The 16203-nt window shown below is 47.8% G+C and overlaps 1 protein-coding gene across 2 annotated transcripts in view; it reads right to left on the bottom strand.

The window, feature by feature from the left end:
* Positions 1–10029, bottom strand: part of CABLES1 (Cdk5 and Abl enzyme substrate 1) — a 100467-nt gene extending 90438 nt beyond the window's left edge. Inside the window, exon 1 of one of the 2 annotated variants that reach the window (XM_024580173.4) lies at positions 8426–10029. In XM_024580173.4, coding sequence (XP_024435941.3) covers positions 8426–9234 — 809 coding nt within the window. In that variant the 5' untranslated portion in view covers positions 9235–10029. The remainder of the gene's footprint in view (positions 1–8425) is intronic. The other variant, XM_053912853.2, reaches the window with a different exon arrangement.
* Between the last annotated feature and the right edge of the window lie 6174 nt (positions 10030–16203).

Genomic DNA, 16203 nt, shown 5'->3' with positions numbered 1-16203 from the left:
GATGAGTCACTTAGTTCTTCATGGTCTCGACTTTCTAACCTATGAGACAGCTATCACAGTGTCTTTTTGAGATGACTTGATGAAATAATAATATATGAAAGTACTTTGTAAATTTCTGAAAAGCCCCAAACAAGTAAGTAGAATTAATATTATCAGATGCTCGTTTTGTGATGGATAAACTGAACTCAATTACCCACACAAGTACCTTGGGTACTTGTAATCTTACCCTCCTCTTTCACTGGTGTCTCTGCAAGACCAAACTTTCTTCAACTCAATAAAACGTAATACTTCAAGACTACCTTTCAACATCAGATAAACCATTTATCCCCTATCATGCCAATTTTTGTCGTTAAGCAAAAAACTACAGACTTTGCCTCTCCTCCAGTCCCCCACATTTCCCCCCTCCCCTCCTTCCTGAGATGATCACAGCAGACAGATTGCTTTATAAATCACTGGGTCAATGAGTAAAGTGCTTTAAAACAAAGCTCAGTGTGCTAGGCACACAGAAAGCTGTGGCAGGCTTGAATACTTAGTCAGTCTCTACTTGAAGGGCTTGTCATCTATGTATCACGCAACTTAACTTAGATTTCAGTACACCTGGCTCTGAATCTGGGCCAAGGCAGGGCCCTTTCATACACACACAATGTTATAATGTTCCATGTCCTACACTTCCAACGTGTGCATGTTCTGTTTTATAAGCTTTGGTCTTTGTGACTAGATGTGCAGCAATAAACCCCAAACCACATTAACAAAAACCCTGCTAGATACAAACTAGTGTGCAATTATCCGAAATGCTAACACAAACAAAGGGGGGGGGCACAAGAAATCCTGATTGACTCTATGCTCTTGGAGGCTTTTAAAAACCAAACAAAAATACAACATTACACCATTTGTAAAGAAGAGTAAAGGCTAATGAGTTTGATTCCTACATATAATACTAAGTAGTCTTTTCTAACCCCACAATGTCTATGAAATGTTTGGCTTTTAAAATTGCATGTAGGATAAAATGTGAGTGGGTCAGATATTTTTTGAGGTAGCATATAGGTAATAGGGAAATTCACAAAATTTTGTGAAATAACAAAGTCTTATAAAAACACCTGGTTTTCAACACTCTTCCTCTGATGATGACATTTTGCACAGGTTCCCTCTCCCCACCCCACCCCCACCAGGGGAAACTGGAACAGAGAGCTGTGTGGTGTAGCCCTGGGGTACATGTGCTGGCAAACCAGCTCTCTGGAAGGAAAGAAAATGCCCTGACTTGTAAAGTTGGCTGCTTCCTGTGGTGTAAACCCTCCCACTGGGACCAATTTCAGGTCACCAACCAGCTCATAGATTCCTCAGTCCCTAGGAGCCAGCTAGAGCACACTACCAGGTCTAGACAAAACCAGCTTAGAGGCCAGAGAAACCAGGTTCAAAATCTAGCTCTAGATTCCAGTTATGAGGTCTTGGGCAAGTTTTGTTAACAAGCCTCAGTCTCCATAGCTCTAAAATGGGTATAATCCCCAAGGGATGAGGGGGGGTTGCAGTGGTGGCCCAGGGGTGGGCACGGCTGCCTCCCATGAAATACAAGGAATTTAAAACAGATGGGATCGGATGTGGGTCTTAGCAAGGCGGGAAGGTGTTGGCGGGTCCAAACAGAAGCCAGGAGCTTCCAGAAGGCAAAGACAGTGCGGGTGGGCTGGCAGGGACCAGCGTTTGCCTCCAGGGTACAGAGCCCTGGACTAGGACAGGGGTTACACACTTCTCCTGCCAGGAGCCAGAGAATGAATAGTTCAAGCTTTCCGGGCCATGTGGTCTCTGCCGCAACTACTCAATTCTGTCCTGGGAGCACAAGGGCAGCCAAAGACAATACAGAAATGAACGGGCAGGCTGTTTCCCAGAAAATTTTATTTATAAACAGCCAGTGGGCCATGGGTGGGCCGCAGTCGGCAGACCCCTGGGCAGTAGGGGAAAGGGTGAGGCTGAGAAGATACGGAGAGTCCAAACAAAGTAAACTCGCCCAGGAAGGAGGTGTTATTGTTCCCATTTCATAGATGAGAACCTGGTCACAAAGTGAGTGACAGAGCCAGAGCCACAAACACAGTCCCTGCAGGCACCAGGCCCATCCTCCCATTGGACTGGGACCTAAATGACGGGAGGCATGGAAGCACCAGATGCAGAAAACGGGCAACACAGGTGACAGGAAAGCGGTGTGGCTGAGCAGAGGGGAAGCAGGCCAGGTGCTGGGCAGGACTGAGTACCCCCAGGCTGCCCCGGGGGTCCGCACACACACAGGTCCTTCCCGAATGACAGAAAGGTAGAAACCAAAATAAGGAAGCCACAAGGCGAGCAGCGCCTTTAGGAATCATTTAGGCCACCTTCTGCCCGGCTCAGCCAAAGCCAGTTTTACAAGCATTTATGAGCCTGACTCACAAACCACAGCCCCGGGAGTGGTTTAGAAGGACACGGACTCTGGTGCCAGAATGCCTGAGTTTGAACCCAGCTCCCACGTGTGGGCTGAGGGACCCTGGGCAAGTCACTTAACCTCTCTGTGCTTAAGAATGGGGGTAATAAAGTTGTGCTGTCTGAGGGTTGTTATACACATGAACTTGCTAAAGCCCCTGAAAGAGCTCAGAATGATGCCTGGGACATGTTTGTTAGCTAAAAATACTGTGTCAAGGCACTAAGCCAGGTCCCGCGGGGGAAGAGCATGAGGTATCCCTGCCCTGGTCGGGGGCTCAGACACGGAGCTCACCTCTAACCAAGCACTCCTCATTGGGATAAGCAGCCTTCTTATGCACATCTCCCAACACAGTCGGGGAGCACGTTTCATGTCTGTATGACTGGCCAGCGGCACTCATAGCTGATAATCACTATGTTCAATGCTTATTGAATAAATGACACATGGCATAAAGTCCCAAAATTAGAATTTTCTCTGCAACATGCCTGATGCAGATAACAAAGTGCTGACGTAACTTTGCACCCACTCTGCCCCTCCATGTTGCTACAGGCTGAAATCAATGTCCACGAAAGTACTTTGTAAACTTGAAGGCCCTCTGGCAACAGAGGTGGTTCCTGTAAATCACTTTTGAGATGCCAGTGGCGGCAGCTGAGGACTGACCTCCTCACAGACCGTGGGTTCCAGCTTGGATGGACTCCTCAAGCTGTCAGTCCAGTTGTGACACCTCCGCTGCCAGACGGAGCGCAGCTGAAGGTGTCTTGTAAAGATCTCCCTTACACCACGGGAAACCCATTCATTCACTCACGAGTGCAGGTCCTGCCAGCCAAAGCCACATGGAACAAACTTCACACTTGTCTGCATCTGATTCTAAGGTTAGGTCATCCAAACACCCCCAAGCTAAATCCGCCCAGCCTCCGCAGCAGGCCCCAGGGCTAAGACGGTCAAGCCCTGGGTTTGAAACAGCAGCAGTGTTCATCAGTCCCAGCCCTTTAATTCCACAAGGAAAGTGAGGACGGGCAGGACGTGAGGCAACACCGTCCAGGGTTACCAGCCACGGCAGGCTCAGGCCCAGTCTAGGGTTGCCAAGTCCTGGTCTGGCATTCCTGATCCCCATCACGCCACCTCCCCTGGCCTCACCTACTTTTCCTTCCCAGTGTGTTTAAAGGCTACCTGCACTCGGCCCTCTCCCTGCCTCACAACTCTCCTTCCAACGGAAAACAATCCAGGCAGACAGAGCTTCCTGGGACAGCTTTGGGGACATAGTGCAGAACCATGCTGCAGCTTTCCCTGCCCTTCCTGGAGGGCAAAAGGTCACACTTGAACTTGCTGCCCTCTCTGGGCACTTGCCAGCAGTAAGCAGGCTTCCGATTTATTTCCCCTTCTGAGCTCACCCGCACCATTACAGGCTTTGTGATTGCCAGGAAGAGGGCAGCGGGTGAATCTTGGGCCACTCACCTCAGCCCTGGCAGGGCACAGCGCCCTCCCACCCCCACCTTGAGCCAGGGGTGAGCGTCCTCGGCTCAGCAGGAGCTCTGGCTTCCATAATTCATGTTGCTGGAAAAAAAAGTGCCTGAACAATAACTTGGGTTTGCTAACTGCTGAGGAGTTCAAAGTCTTTCACAGGCTTCTGAAATCCAGATGGGTCAGGTGGCGCACAGCTGGAGAACACAGAGTGGTGACTTCCTCAAGTCACAAAGCAAAGTGGTGACAGGGTCAGGAAAAATTGTCCAATTCCCCCTCTTACTCTGGTCGTTGATCCCCTATTGAACTCCTATTTTTCTTTTCAGTGAAGACCGAGACTACAGTCACAGCGCTGGCCCAGTTTTCACCCAGAGCGGGGCAATGCAAAGGGAGGGCAGTCAGAAGCTCCAAGTCTGTAAAGCAGTGGGGTGTGAAGTGAGCTTGAACTCTGTCTCAATGCTGAGTGGCCTTGAGCAGGTAACTTAACATCTCCAAGCCCGGGTTTTCTTGGCCTTACAAGTGCAAGAAAGTACCCGCAAAGCCTGCTTTCTCAAAAGGCAGCTTGTTTGCAACCCAGGAACTAGTTAGAAATACAGAATCAAGGTCCCTCCCAAACCTGCAGAAACAGAATCTGCCTTTCATGGAGATCCCCTTGTGATTCTAAACATACTTACATTTGAGAAACCCAGATATGTATAAAGCTTTTATTATTACATCCCCCCCTACACACACACACACACAGTCCGCTCTCAACAATAAATGATAAGGGCAATTAGCACTTGAAGGAGCCCAAGACAGAGGTCAATCGAGTCTCTCACAAGGAAATGTATCCGGGTTACACAGTGGCATCAGAAATCAAACCAAGACTTGGGGCTCTTTTGTACCACACGACTTCCTCTCTTTTAAGGCCTAACTCTCCAGAAGGCACAATGCTAACTCAGGTGTTGTAGGAAGCAAAACCCTCCTGTTATTTTAAATATAATACCCTGGTCACCATGCACCCCTCCCATCAGTGGCTTAGACTCTATGGGCTTCTGGGTGACTGTCATTCAGAAGGTCTAGGAAGTGGGGTAACCCAGGAGGCTGCCAGCTGCTGCCTTAGATGAAAATTTTAAAGTGAAAGGAAACCTTAAAACACACCTTATAAATTTACACGCCCTCTCACCCATTAACACCTTCCTCACGTGGAGCTCACAGCCCAAGCAGAAAAACATGACAGGGTGTCAAGCTAGAAGGCATCTTTCTGACCCCCCACCTCTGACACCTAGCCTAAGAGCCAACCCAGCATGCTGACTTCCCAGAGCTGGAGACGGCCACGAGGCCCATGGTCCTGGGTTCCCCAGAAATTACAACGGAGAATGGCAAGTAGCAGCGAAGCTGGGCGGGAAGGGGGCCCAAAGAAAGAGGCTAAACTGAGTCTGTGGAAGAACCTACCTGGCGGTGAGGATTAAATGTGATAAATGTCAAACATCCAGCCCACAGCACGGAGACTCTGCCATCATCATTCCATCAACACGCCTGTGCCAGGCCTGGGCACAGAACTTTCCCTGTGTCGCATTTCAAAGTTTGAAAGGCTAAGCTATAATTGTGATTGGTTTTACAAGTGTCCAGATTGACGACATAACAAAAAAAGAAAGGGTTTCAGTACTTCAGACAGGGTAATTCTGATTTTTATATATCCATAACAAACCCAATATATAAAGTCTCAAGTTTATAAAAAAAAGGTAGATTTCAGATGCACTATGGAAATGCTCTCCAAACTTCCAATTATAAATGAATCATCTAGGGATCTTGTTAAAATGCAGATTTGGACTCAAGTAATCTAGAGTGGAGTCTGAGAATTTCCATGTCTGAGAGCTCCCATGAAGGTCAAAGAGCCCCCACTTCTGAGAAGCAAGGCTTAAATAGCAAGAAGCAAATCCAAGGAAGCATGATTTGATTTAAAACAACACTCCAGGAGAGCATCCATGAAGGAGTATATGGGACTAGCCAGTCTAGCAGGGTTTCTTAAAGCGAGGCACACCAGGGAAGCAAATGGCATTCTCTAGGCTGGTCCTGGGCCTCCTTCGAATGAGTCTGTAATCTACACCACTTTGTCCAGGCAGGTTAAAGAACTCTTTAGTAATCATAAAAGCAACTTGCTTCACACAAGATTCTTGAAACAGCACAGTGTAGGGAACAAAGCACCCTAGGATTTTCCACTCTAACCGCGGGTGGCCAAGCTAGCTCTTCAAGGCCTTTCTTGAACCAACTTTTACCCATTTTCCTCTTCTCTGTACATTAAATTTGATGCTGTTTCTGTGGACAGCTGTAATTTTTTTAAATGCCTATCAACTTGTTGGTTATAGAAAATTCCAAAGTAGTAAAATGAATGTGATTATTGGGTAAGGAAATGTCATATTTTGCTGTATATAATGTGCTCATTTTGCCCAAATTTTTGAGGGAAAAATGAGGATGCACATTATACATGGGTAGTACCTGAATTACCTTGTATCTGTTCTTGTGTTTTGTAATTATTTGTTACATAAAATTTCTTGCACCATAATATGTTCAAAAACAAATGCTAAAATGTCTTTATAATACAAAAATCAACTATCTAAACACAAATAAATAAACAATTGGATTAAAAAAGTAAAACGAAAGCTTTTTTCCCTGAAAGTTTGGGCCAAAAATGTGGGCAGACATTATACCCGGGAGCACATTATACGCGGCAAAATACGGAACCGTAAATTGACTGACCCATCTCAGTGTGTGCACTGCAGGGAAAGATCAAACATACAAGGGCTTCATAATGAAAGGGTCAGAGATTAAATTCTAGCTATTCTTTGGATCGGAAGTACTAGCACACAAGATCCTCCACAACCCCTCAAATGAGATTCTTGGAAACAAATTGTGAGGTAATCTGATATTCCCTGCTCTTCCCACCAGAACACATCTGTCTACCAGGAGGCACAGGCTGGCCCCGCACACTGGCTTAAAATAACATGTATGTTTATTACAATTCCTGTCATGACCCTCTGGACTCGCTGGGCTTATGCTCAAACTGTCCACGCTGGGAGCCAGTGAGTGATGTCAGGTGCTAATATCGAGCTGCCCAGAAACTGCTGAGTGCGCACTACTCACCCAGAACGGAAGGGGTTTCCCTCCCATTCACACACCCGCTCATGGGGAGATGTGTGTGCTGACAAGAAATGCCAAGGACAGACTGTCACCTGTGCCCAGTCTTGACGACTCATCCATATAGTTCCCAGGCGGCTGGCCCGCTGCCTGCAGCCGTGTGCACTCACACTGCTATGCTACGTGCTGAGCAGGGTCATGATTTCACCCACTTGGGAAGAAAGAGACTCAGCAAACTTCTGGATGAGTCCAGCTTGTTCTTCCCCATTTGTCCCTTGGGGGAGGAAGTTAAGTTTTCCAATAGGCCACCTTCTGACTTAGGCCAGAGCATGTCTGAGCTTTCAGATGAGCGTTGCAGGAGGGAAGGCAGAACAGAAAATGTTCTCCCTTCTCATCTTGGCCTGCAAAGTATTAGTAAGATCCCATCCTAGTTAGAGGGAACTGAGGCCTCAGGTTAAACTCACTGAGCAAAGGTGGAATCAATGCTATAACTAACTGCATAGGAGGCCTTATTAACTCCTAAGGGAGCATGAATACCCTCCCCCAGGGAACAGGCCAGCGTTCCCCACCCTCCTACTCTGGTCCTCTTCCAATTTCAGTCCCACTGTCTGACACAGGTCTAACTCTCAGCTGTCCCGTGAATACATGGTGACAAGCTCCAGCTATGTCCTGAACAATAAGCAAATGTCCAACATTTCATGTTTTTGCTAAAATGCTTAATACCTGTAGATAAACGAGCAAGTAAGTACAACATGCTTTTAACTAACTCTAGCAAATTCATCTTGGAATGGAAAAAAGAATCCCCAAACTTTATTTTCTCCCTGTTCCCTACCCCCTGGATCAAGGGAATGTAAGAAGGACTTTACAATATTTGAAGAAAGTAAAAGAAAAACGCCAAGTTTTCCTGAGACACAGGAATAACTGAGCGCAGGTAGGAATTTCTCAGGAGGGATTCACCGCGTGCCTGCGACAAGTTCGGGCTTACAAATGCCGCCGAGCCGCGGGTCGGACTCACTGCTCGACTCTGCGCCCCGCCAGGTCTCTCCTGGAGTGGGGGAGAGCGCGTCTCCGAGTCTCGACCGGGACGGTTTCTGCAAGTTCGAGATCTCCTGCTGGCAACGGGTTTGGCGCCGCTTTTTAATGGGCTCCCGCAACTCCTAACTCCGGACCCACTCACTGCAAGACCGTGGTGCTTCTGCTCCACAAGTGCTGGTCTTATGCAAACACGTGTGAACACACGCTCCCTGGGGACTCTCCCACTTTCGCGCGCCCTAGGAGTTTGGAATTCGGGCCAGAAGCTCAGAGATCCCGAAGGGCCCAGGAAGGTGGGAGCGACCTGTGTCCCGCGGCAAAGAGCGGGCAGCGAGAGACACGGGGCTAGGCGCGCGTCGGGACCCGCATACTCACCGGGACCTCTGCAGCTGCTCCAAGGCGCTGGTGCTGCCCCCCTGGCCCGGGTGCTCCAGGGAGCAGTAGTTCTGAGAGGTCTGCCTGGAGAAGGCAATGGGCAGGATTCCCTGAGTGAACGAGTTGAGACGGCCCCGACTGCCGCTCCCACTCCCGGGGGTGCCGGAGCCCAGGAAAGCGGCCGCCGGCACCTGCTCGCTGGTAAAGGCATCGTCCTCCTCCAACTCTTCTTGCCCGTCGGGCAGCTGCAGCTGAGCGCAGGCGGCGAGAGGCGCCGGCCGGAGGGGCTGCAACTGCTCCCCCGACGCCCGGCCCGCGCCCAGGGGGCTCGAGAGCACCCGGGCCACCCCGAGGCCGCCGGGGACCAGGGGCGGCAGCGGTGAGGGCTGAAGGATGCAGGAGCCCGATCCCGCTGCCAGTGCCGCGGTGAGCGCGCTGCAGCCTCCCCGCTCGGCAGCGGCGAGCTGGCTGAGCCGAGTCCTCGCGCCGCAGGCGCTGCTGGCGCCTGGCTTGGCCGCGCCGCTGTCCTCGCTGCTGCCCCACTCCTCGTCCTGCAGCGGCGGCCGGCCGTCCAGCGAGATGTTGGTGAGGAAGGAGAGAGCAGCCTGGCGGCGCCGCGGGTCCATGCGCGGCTTCCTGGGGGGCTCCAGCGGTGGCGGCGGCTGGGCCGGCGCGGCAGCGGCGGGCTGGGGCTGCTGCGGCGGCTGCTGCAATCCGCTGGTGCCCGCGGTGTCGGTGCCGCCGCCGCCACTGCTGCTGCTGCTGCTGCTGCAGGCGGCCGTGCTGGGGGTGGCGGCAGCCGCCGCCATTGTGTCCGTCTGCGGCGATATTTCCGCGACGCCGGGGCGAGCGAGCGGCGCCCGAGTGCTAAGCCGCGGGCGCGAGCGCCGGCGACCCGGGCTGGGCAGGGCACGGGGCGCGGGCGGCGTGCGCGGCGGACCGGCCCCCCAGCGGGCGGGCCATGCTCGCCCCTCACTGATCCGGCGGAGGACGCCGCCGCCTCGGCCCACGCGTGCGACTCGCTCGCTCGCTCGCTGGCAGCGCGCTGGCCGCCGAGGCGTTCGGTGGCGGGCGATCCCTGCCCCCGCGTTCTCCCGCGGCTGGCCCGGGTGTCCGTATTTATAGGTGCGCGCGCCCCGCGCTCGCGCTCCAGGGCGCTCTTTGCAATAACACAGTATCACGTGTGGGGAATGAAAGCTGGGAGGAAAACAAAGCCGCAGGCGGCGGCCGCAGAGACTGGCGGCGGGAGGCAAAGGGCCGGAGGAAGAGGAAGAGGAGGAAGAGAAAGTGGAGCGGGCACGGGGATCCACCAGGCTGTCCTGGCCGTTGGAGCTTCCTGGGGAGAGTTGCTGGTTCCCGCGGCTCGCCGGAGCCAGGGGCGGGAGGCGAGCACGTTTTCCTCCGCACGCTCGGACTGGGAGTTGGGGGCACGAGCAGAGCCCCCGGAGGCACGGCGTGAGGACACGGTCCAGGGAGAACTGTGGGTCTGCAGGACGGTATAGGGAGCATCGCGTAGACTTGGCCCTCGGGCTTGTTAACTGGCCCCCGCGCTGCCTTCGGGCCCCGAGAAGTCCTTACTAATAGTTACACGGGTAGGTCACCAGCCCTTTACGCGGACTGTCCCACCTTAACACTGTCGCTAACCGCTGAGGTTGTGTCTCATTCATTCTCAGGCCGAGGATGCAGCCCCTGAGATACACACACGCCAGAACCTAGGCGCGTGAACCTCTTTCAACTGGCCAGAATAACGTACACATCCCCATTTGGTGGGGCTGTCACGTTTTCTGTCTTAGCAAAGGCCAACATGAATTTATACTTTGGTCCCGAAACATGCTTCGTTTTCTATGAAGAGATGAGTAGACTAAGATGGCCTCGTACCCTTTTCCCCTTGTTACATTGCAAATTTTTGTGGATTGAGATCTCTTTTCCTCTTATATAAATTGGGGCCAACATGTACTTTCTGTCATTCATTTGATCACATCCGTTTGGCACGTACCGTGTCTCCTATACATGTGGATTCCCACCCAGAGCGGCCCCTCTGATCTGGGAGGAATCGCCGAAGCAGTGCCCCAGGCCGACCCCAAAGCCGTGCCTGCCCGGGCGGTACGAGCAGGGAGTGAGGGGGTGCTGGCGCGAGCTGCAAACTTGTGCTGGTTTCCCAGTGCTGTTTGGGTGACTTCTCAAATGCAGTAAGGAACCGCACACTAAGTTAAGCTCTGCGACATCTAAGAAACCTCTCAACGCTTTTCTGAGGGAGAAGCAATGTGTTTGAGATCGATGGATTAATTTAATTAAAGGTTTAAATTTAGTCCTGGGGCTAATGGGTAACCCTACATTGAAATTCCACTCCATTTCGAGTTCAGGAGAGTACATTGGGTAACGGAGAGCAAACACCCTGTTGGGAGATGTGCAGCCAACCTGGAGGGTGAGATATGGGGGAGTTTCAGGTTACATTTGCTCAGGACAAACATGGCACCTGGCTCTTTACATGAACAACTGTTGATATTTTATTTTATGCCATTTTCAGGCCTTTTGAAAAAGTGAAGCCTGCTGTCTATTTATAGTAGAAGCCTTACAGCAGCTAAGTCAATGGTTGGTGACCAGCTCTGTGAAATTTCATTAGGAGTTTAATTACTTTGTTTAACTAACTACATAGAAACTTCCAAGCTGCTTTATTACAATTAATTTATTTTCCGTGACCACTGGGCTGGCTGTGCCAGCAGGTAGTGTTCAATGAAAGATAACAACTCAACACATGTGCAGGAAAACACTATTTTTTTTATGAAAGTGATAAATGTTAATTGCAGAACATTTAGAAAATAAGGTAAGCAAAGACAAGGGGGGAAAAGCATCACTGACAATCTCATGTCCTATGAAAATAACCTAAAATTTTGCTTTTTGTCCTGGGTATATTTTTAAACAAAAGAAAAGCAGGTTGTTTGTGTCTTGTGACTTTTTGTTTGCTGTGTTGTGATCATCTTTCCATTTAGAATATTCTCCTGTAGCATCTTTTCAATGACTGCATAATGTTCAACTTGGAAGAAAAACTATAATTATGAAACCTGTGCCATACATTAAACATTTAGGTTGTTTCCACTGTTACAGGGAGTGGTGATGACATCCTTTGCTGCTCTCAGTCTTGCTACCATTCAATATTATTTTCTCAGGTTAAATAGATCCTGGGACAAGCAGCACATCGTGTTCTTAAGGCTTTTCATCTAGAAAAGTTCCAATCTGATTCCTTACTCTTTTGTCAGCATTGAGTATTACAATTTTTCATAAATATTAATTTTTTTGCCCATTTGATATAACTCTTTGCCTATTTTAAATGCCAAATATGCAAATTAATTTAACATATTTATTAAAGCATCAAAGAAGCATTAATATCTACATTCAAACTGCTCATGTGATCCTCTTATTAGGGATATGACAGATATGATTTACTGTTCACCTACTGGCTGCCAGCTACAGAATATTTCCAATCCTATGGCCACCCTGGAGGTGGAGTGCATTAATATCAATATTTTGCAGGTGAGACTTAGAAAAATGAAATAATTTGCCCAAGGTTACCTAGCTCTTGAAGTGATTGGGCCAGTATGCAGACCTTATTCTAAGACCCATACGTGTTCTGACGCCCTCTGCTGGTGAGGATGTTTTAAGGGAGGAGGCCAACTCCAGATTTAATCTTATATTTTTATTTCAGCTTCAACTCTAATGGAAGTAGTAGAAGTTTTGGAGGAAGAGGATCTGGGTGTCAAGAGCAAGTCTCTTAACCTCTCCACACCAGTTTCCTCTGTGGGTTATTCGGGGGTACAAATGAGACTAAAGGAGAAGCATTTTATAAACTTAAAATACTTAAAAAAAAAAGTGTCTGCTGTTATATACCATCCTAATCTACTTCCTGAATTACTCCAGGTGTACTTATTTTCCACCTATTTATTTACTGATCAAATATTGAGCAAATTCCATGGGCACAAGGCCAGCTTGCTACAAAAAGGATAAAGAGAAGAGTGGCCTTTAGCCTTGTGGCCTTGACAGAGAAAACAGTGGAACACAGAAGCTCAGGTCACATTTAACTAAAAATGAAAGGCAGATTCTGATTAAGTGAGCAATCTGTGAATATAAAAATGTTTTCAAAATATGAAAAAAACATGGAGCTCTTTATTTGAGGTAAGGCCTGAGGGGAAGGCCTCTGGCCATAGCTGGGAGATAAAGAAGGGGTGGAAGGGGGCACTTCTTGGAGAGGAAGTTCGGAGAGGAAGTTCTGCAAACAAATTCCTCATGGATTACAGGCAGAGAGAACTACAACTTAAAATGTAATTCCTCTTGATCTGCCAAGGGTTTTTTCCATTTACTTTCATACTGCCTGTTCCAAGTGCCTATTCTAAAAGCTGTTTTTGCATGCAAAACTATTTTGAGGGTCAATTTTAAAAACAAAGAAAAAAAAGAAATTGCAAATAATGGCTGACCCTTTTAAAAAAAAGTAGCAGACCGTGAAGTCTGAAAACTAGCTTAGGTATGACAGTGGATATCACTCATAACGGAAACCATCTGATACAGTGGAAAAAAGAGGGTCTGATGCCAGTGTAGGTTCTTACAAGATGGCGAGTTTGGGGAACTCCAGGTGGGCCCCAGGTGTGTGCACAAACTTCCAGATGAAGGCTCCACTAGACTCTGCACAAATAGGCAGGCCGAGTGGGCTCCGTATCTCCATTATAAAAAGTATTATTGCATAGTGTTTGCATTTGTTCCGGTCATTCTCACATCCAAATGGGATGGACATGGCCAGATACTGGGGATGCATCACCACCATGCCTGCTGGATTAATTGGTGGTCCATGGCAACCTTCACTGATAGGTACATGAAGAAACAGCTCACAGAGAGTGAAATGCAAGTGTCTAGCAATTGCTTGAAAGAAGGAGAAGAGTGATGGGCACTCTTATACTGCTGAAGTGTAGATTGAAACAACCTTTCTGGAAAGTCATTTGGCAATAGTATCAAGAGCCTTAAAAAGTTCATGATTGAGAACATGAGCTTGGAGTCATCCTGGCCAGGTTACATTTTGGCCCCACTATCATGGCGTTGAGTGTGTTGAGCATGCTACTTTACTTACTTGGGCTTCGGTTCTGTCACCTGTGAAATGAGAGTGAAAATATCTATCTAATAGCATTGTTACGAGGGTTCAGTGCAGTAATAGTATGGTAAATGCTTGGTACATGGTAAGCACTCAAGAATATAGTTACTGTAATAATCCTAAAGGGCTACTGAGAAACATGGCCAGAGATTTACGCACAAAAATATTCATTATAGCATTGTTTAAAATAAGGAAAATTTGCCCTGGCTGGTATAGCTCAGTGGATTCAGTGCTAGCCTGCGAACCAAAGGGTCACTGGTTCACTTTCCAGTCAAGGCACATGCCTGGGTTGCGGGGCCAGCTCCCCAGTGGGGGTCGTGCAAGAGGCAACCACACATTGATGTTTCTCTCTCTCTCTTTCTCCTTCTCTTCCCCTCTCTCTAAAAATAAACAAAATATGTTTTAAAAAATAAGGAAAACTTATTTTTTAGGATGAAAAAAATCCTAAATATGGAACAATGGGAAACTAAGCAAATTATGGCTTACTCAATTGGATATTGTGCTTCTATTTTTAAAAAATTATTTTTATCAACCCTTCTTAATGACATGAAAAATGTTTTTTGAAACAATGCTTAACCACAAGCTAACCAAATAAAGTAGAACAGAAACTAGATCAATCACAATATCTCAACTTTATAAAAAAAATAAGAATGGAATTGTTAAAGACTAATATGTGTCTAAAGGCTACATGCGACCAGAAGGTTAAATCATTGGCTGGTAGGATTACGGTGATTTCCTCCTGCTCCTTTTTGCTCATCTAAGTAGAAATAAGTGTGTGGTCCTTTTAGAAATTGCTTCCCAATCAACAATTTAAAAAACATTTTTAAATTAATGGAAACAAATCTTGGAAGAACTTACGCCCAAATTTTAAATGATGGAATTGTTGAATACATTTTTTAAAAATTTAGGAATATTAAGAGGCAATTAGCTTTCTCTGCCACAGACAGGCAGGGCATGGCTAGGCAGAGAAGAAAATGCCTGTTGGTAAAGGGACTCTATGAATGAAGGTGATAAGAAAAGAATAGATTTGGGGGAAATGGCTGGCAATGAATAAGTTTCCAGACAGCTAGATTAAAAAGATTATAGTGAGTACTGGGAGATGAAGTTGAAAAACAAATAGAACACCCAATCATGGGGGCCTAGAATCTAAAGTAAGGAATTTGAACATACAACACTATAGAGCCTTAGATAATTTTTAAACAGGAAGTGATGGGTGTCGAAAGCCAAACTGAAGGAGTGTTAACTTGGCAAATATGAATATGCATAAGGGGCTGAAGAGGGAGCCTAAAGGAGTAGAGAGGTTTTTATTTATTCTTCCATTTTTATCTTAATTCATTCAGCATTCTTTGAGCTCCTGCTTTCCGCCATGCTCTCTGCTAGGCACTTAGAGTAAGGCAAGGTCGGGCTGCGGGCTGCTGAGAATATTGCGCAGAGAGCAAAGGGAACAGAGGTGGATTCCCTTTTTGGTGGAAGCCCTGAAATGATCATTTCTCCCTACATATTTTGAATTCTCACCACGGTGTTGCTGTTTACCCTCCCTGACAGATAAAGAGACAGAGGCTTAACAAAATTAAGCATGGTAATGTGCCTCTGGTCACACGGATAGTTCCTTTTGTATCACCTTAGGGTGGAGGTTTGTGTCAGCAGGGAATGGCCTAATCTTAGGAGGTCAGAGAGGCCCCCCAGAGAAGGTGGTATTTGGACTTGGACTCTAGTTCACATGTGAGGTTGGGCACCTCAGGCCATGCAAAAGCACAGGGGCAATAACATTAGGACTCTATTACAATTGAGGCCCGAGGCAATAAAACTTGGAATTGGCAGTTAGAATGGAAAAGAAGGGTCAGGTGAGAGAGACATTGAGGAGAAACTGGTTTCCAGATTTCCAAGCTGGGGGGCACCTGTAATTTCTGAGAGAACCAACAGTACCCTCGGGAGGAGAGAACACATGAGAGGGTTAAAAAAGGTGGCTGAATTTTGGCACGAGCTCCTGTTCTACACCATCAGGCAGTGGCCCAGTAAAAAGGCTAAGAAGATCTCATTTTTCTAAATCAGAACTTTATCAGATTGAGAGAAGTAGGCACTGAGTCTGTTGTGGCACAATCCTCCAATGTGGTGACAGATGACCTTCCAGGGTGAATGGCTGAGGACACAGGGCTCTGGAGCACCCTAAGCTGGCCATAGTCACGCACTCAATTTGCCCTTTGAGACACAATTCCGAGGTGAAACAACATTTTGCCCCCTTTTGCAATATACCGAGAGAGAAGGCTTTAGAAATAAACCATTCCAGGTCGGGCCCATTTCAGCCATTCTAAGACTTCTTTGATTGCAAGTGACAGAAATCCAAGTCAAAACAACTGAAGGAGGATTTATCCTAAGGATTCAGGAGTGTCTCAGAACACACAGAATCAGGAATGCAGCTGAAGCCTGGCTGGCACACACAACTGTAGAAGTGAACGCCTGGGGACCCCCTTCCTTGGCTGCTCACTTTCTCCATTGCCTGAGTCACACTCCATCATCCCCCTCTGGACGTTAGGTTCCTCTGCTTCTCTGGTACATGAGGCAAGAAATATGCCTCAGACACATTCCCACCTTTGTAACTTAGGGAATCTGGCCCCTCCAGGTTCCTATTTAAATTACAAAGGAA

This window comes from Desmodus rotundus, chromosome 10 (genome assembly GCF_022682495.2).
Source record: "Desmodus rotundus isolate HL8 chromosome 10, HLdesRot8A.1, whole genome shotgun sequence".
Classification (NCBI taxonomy): domain Eukaryota; kingdom Metazoa; phylum Chordata; class Mammalia; order Chiroptera; family Phyllostomidae; genus Desmodus; species Desmodus rotundus.
This window is presented reverse-complemented; position numbering and strand designations above follow the sequence as displayed.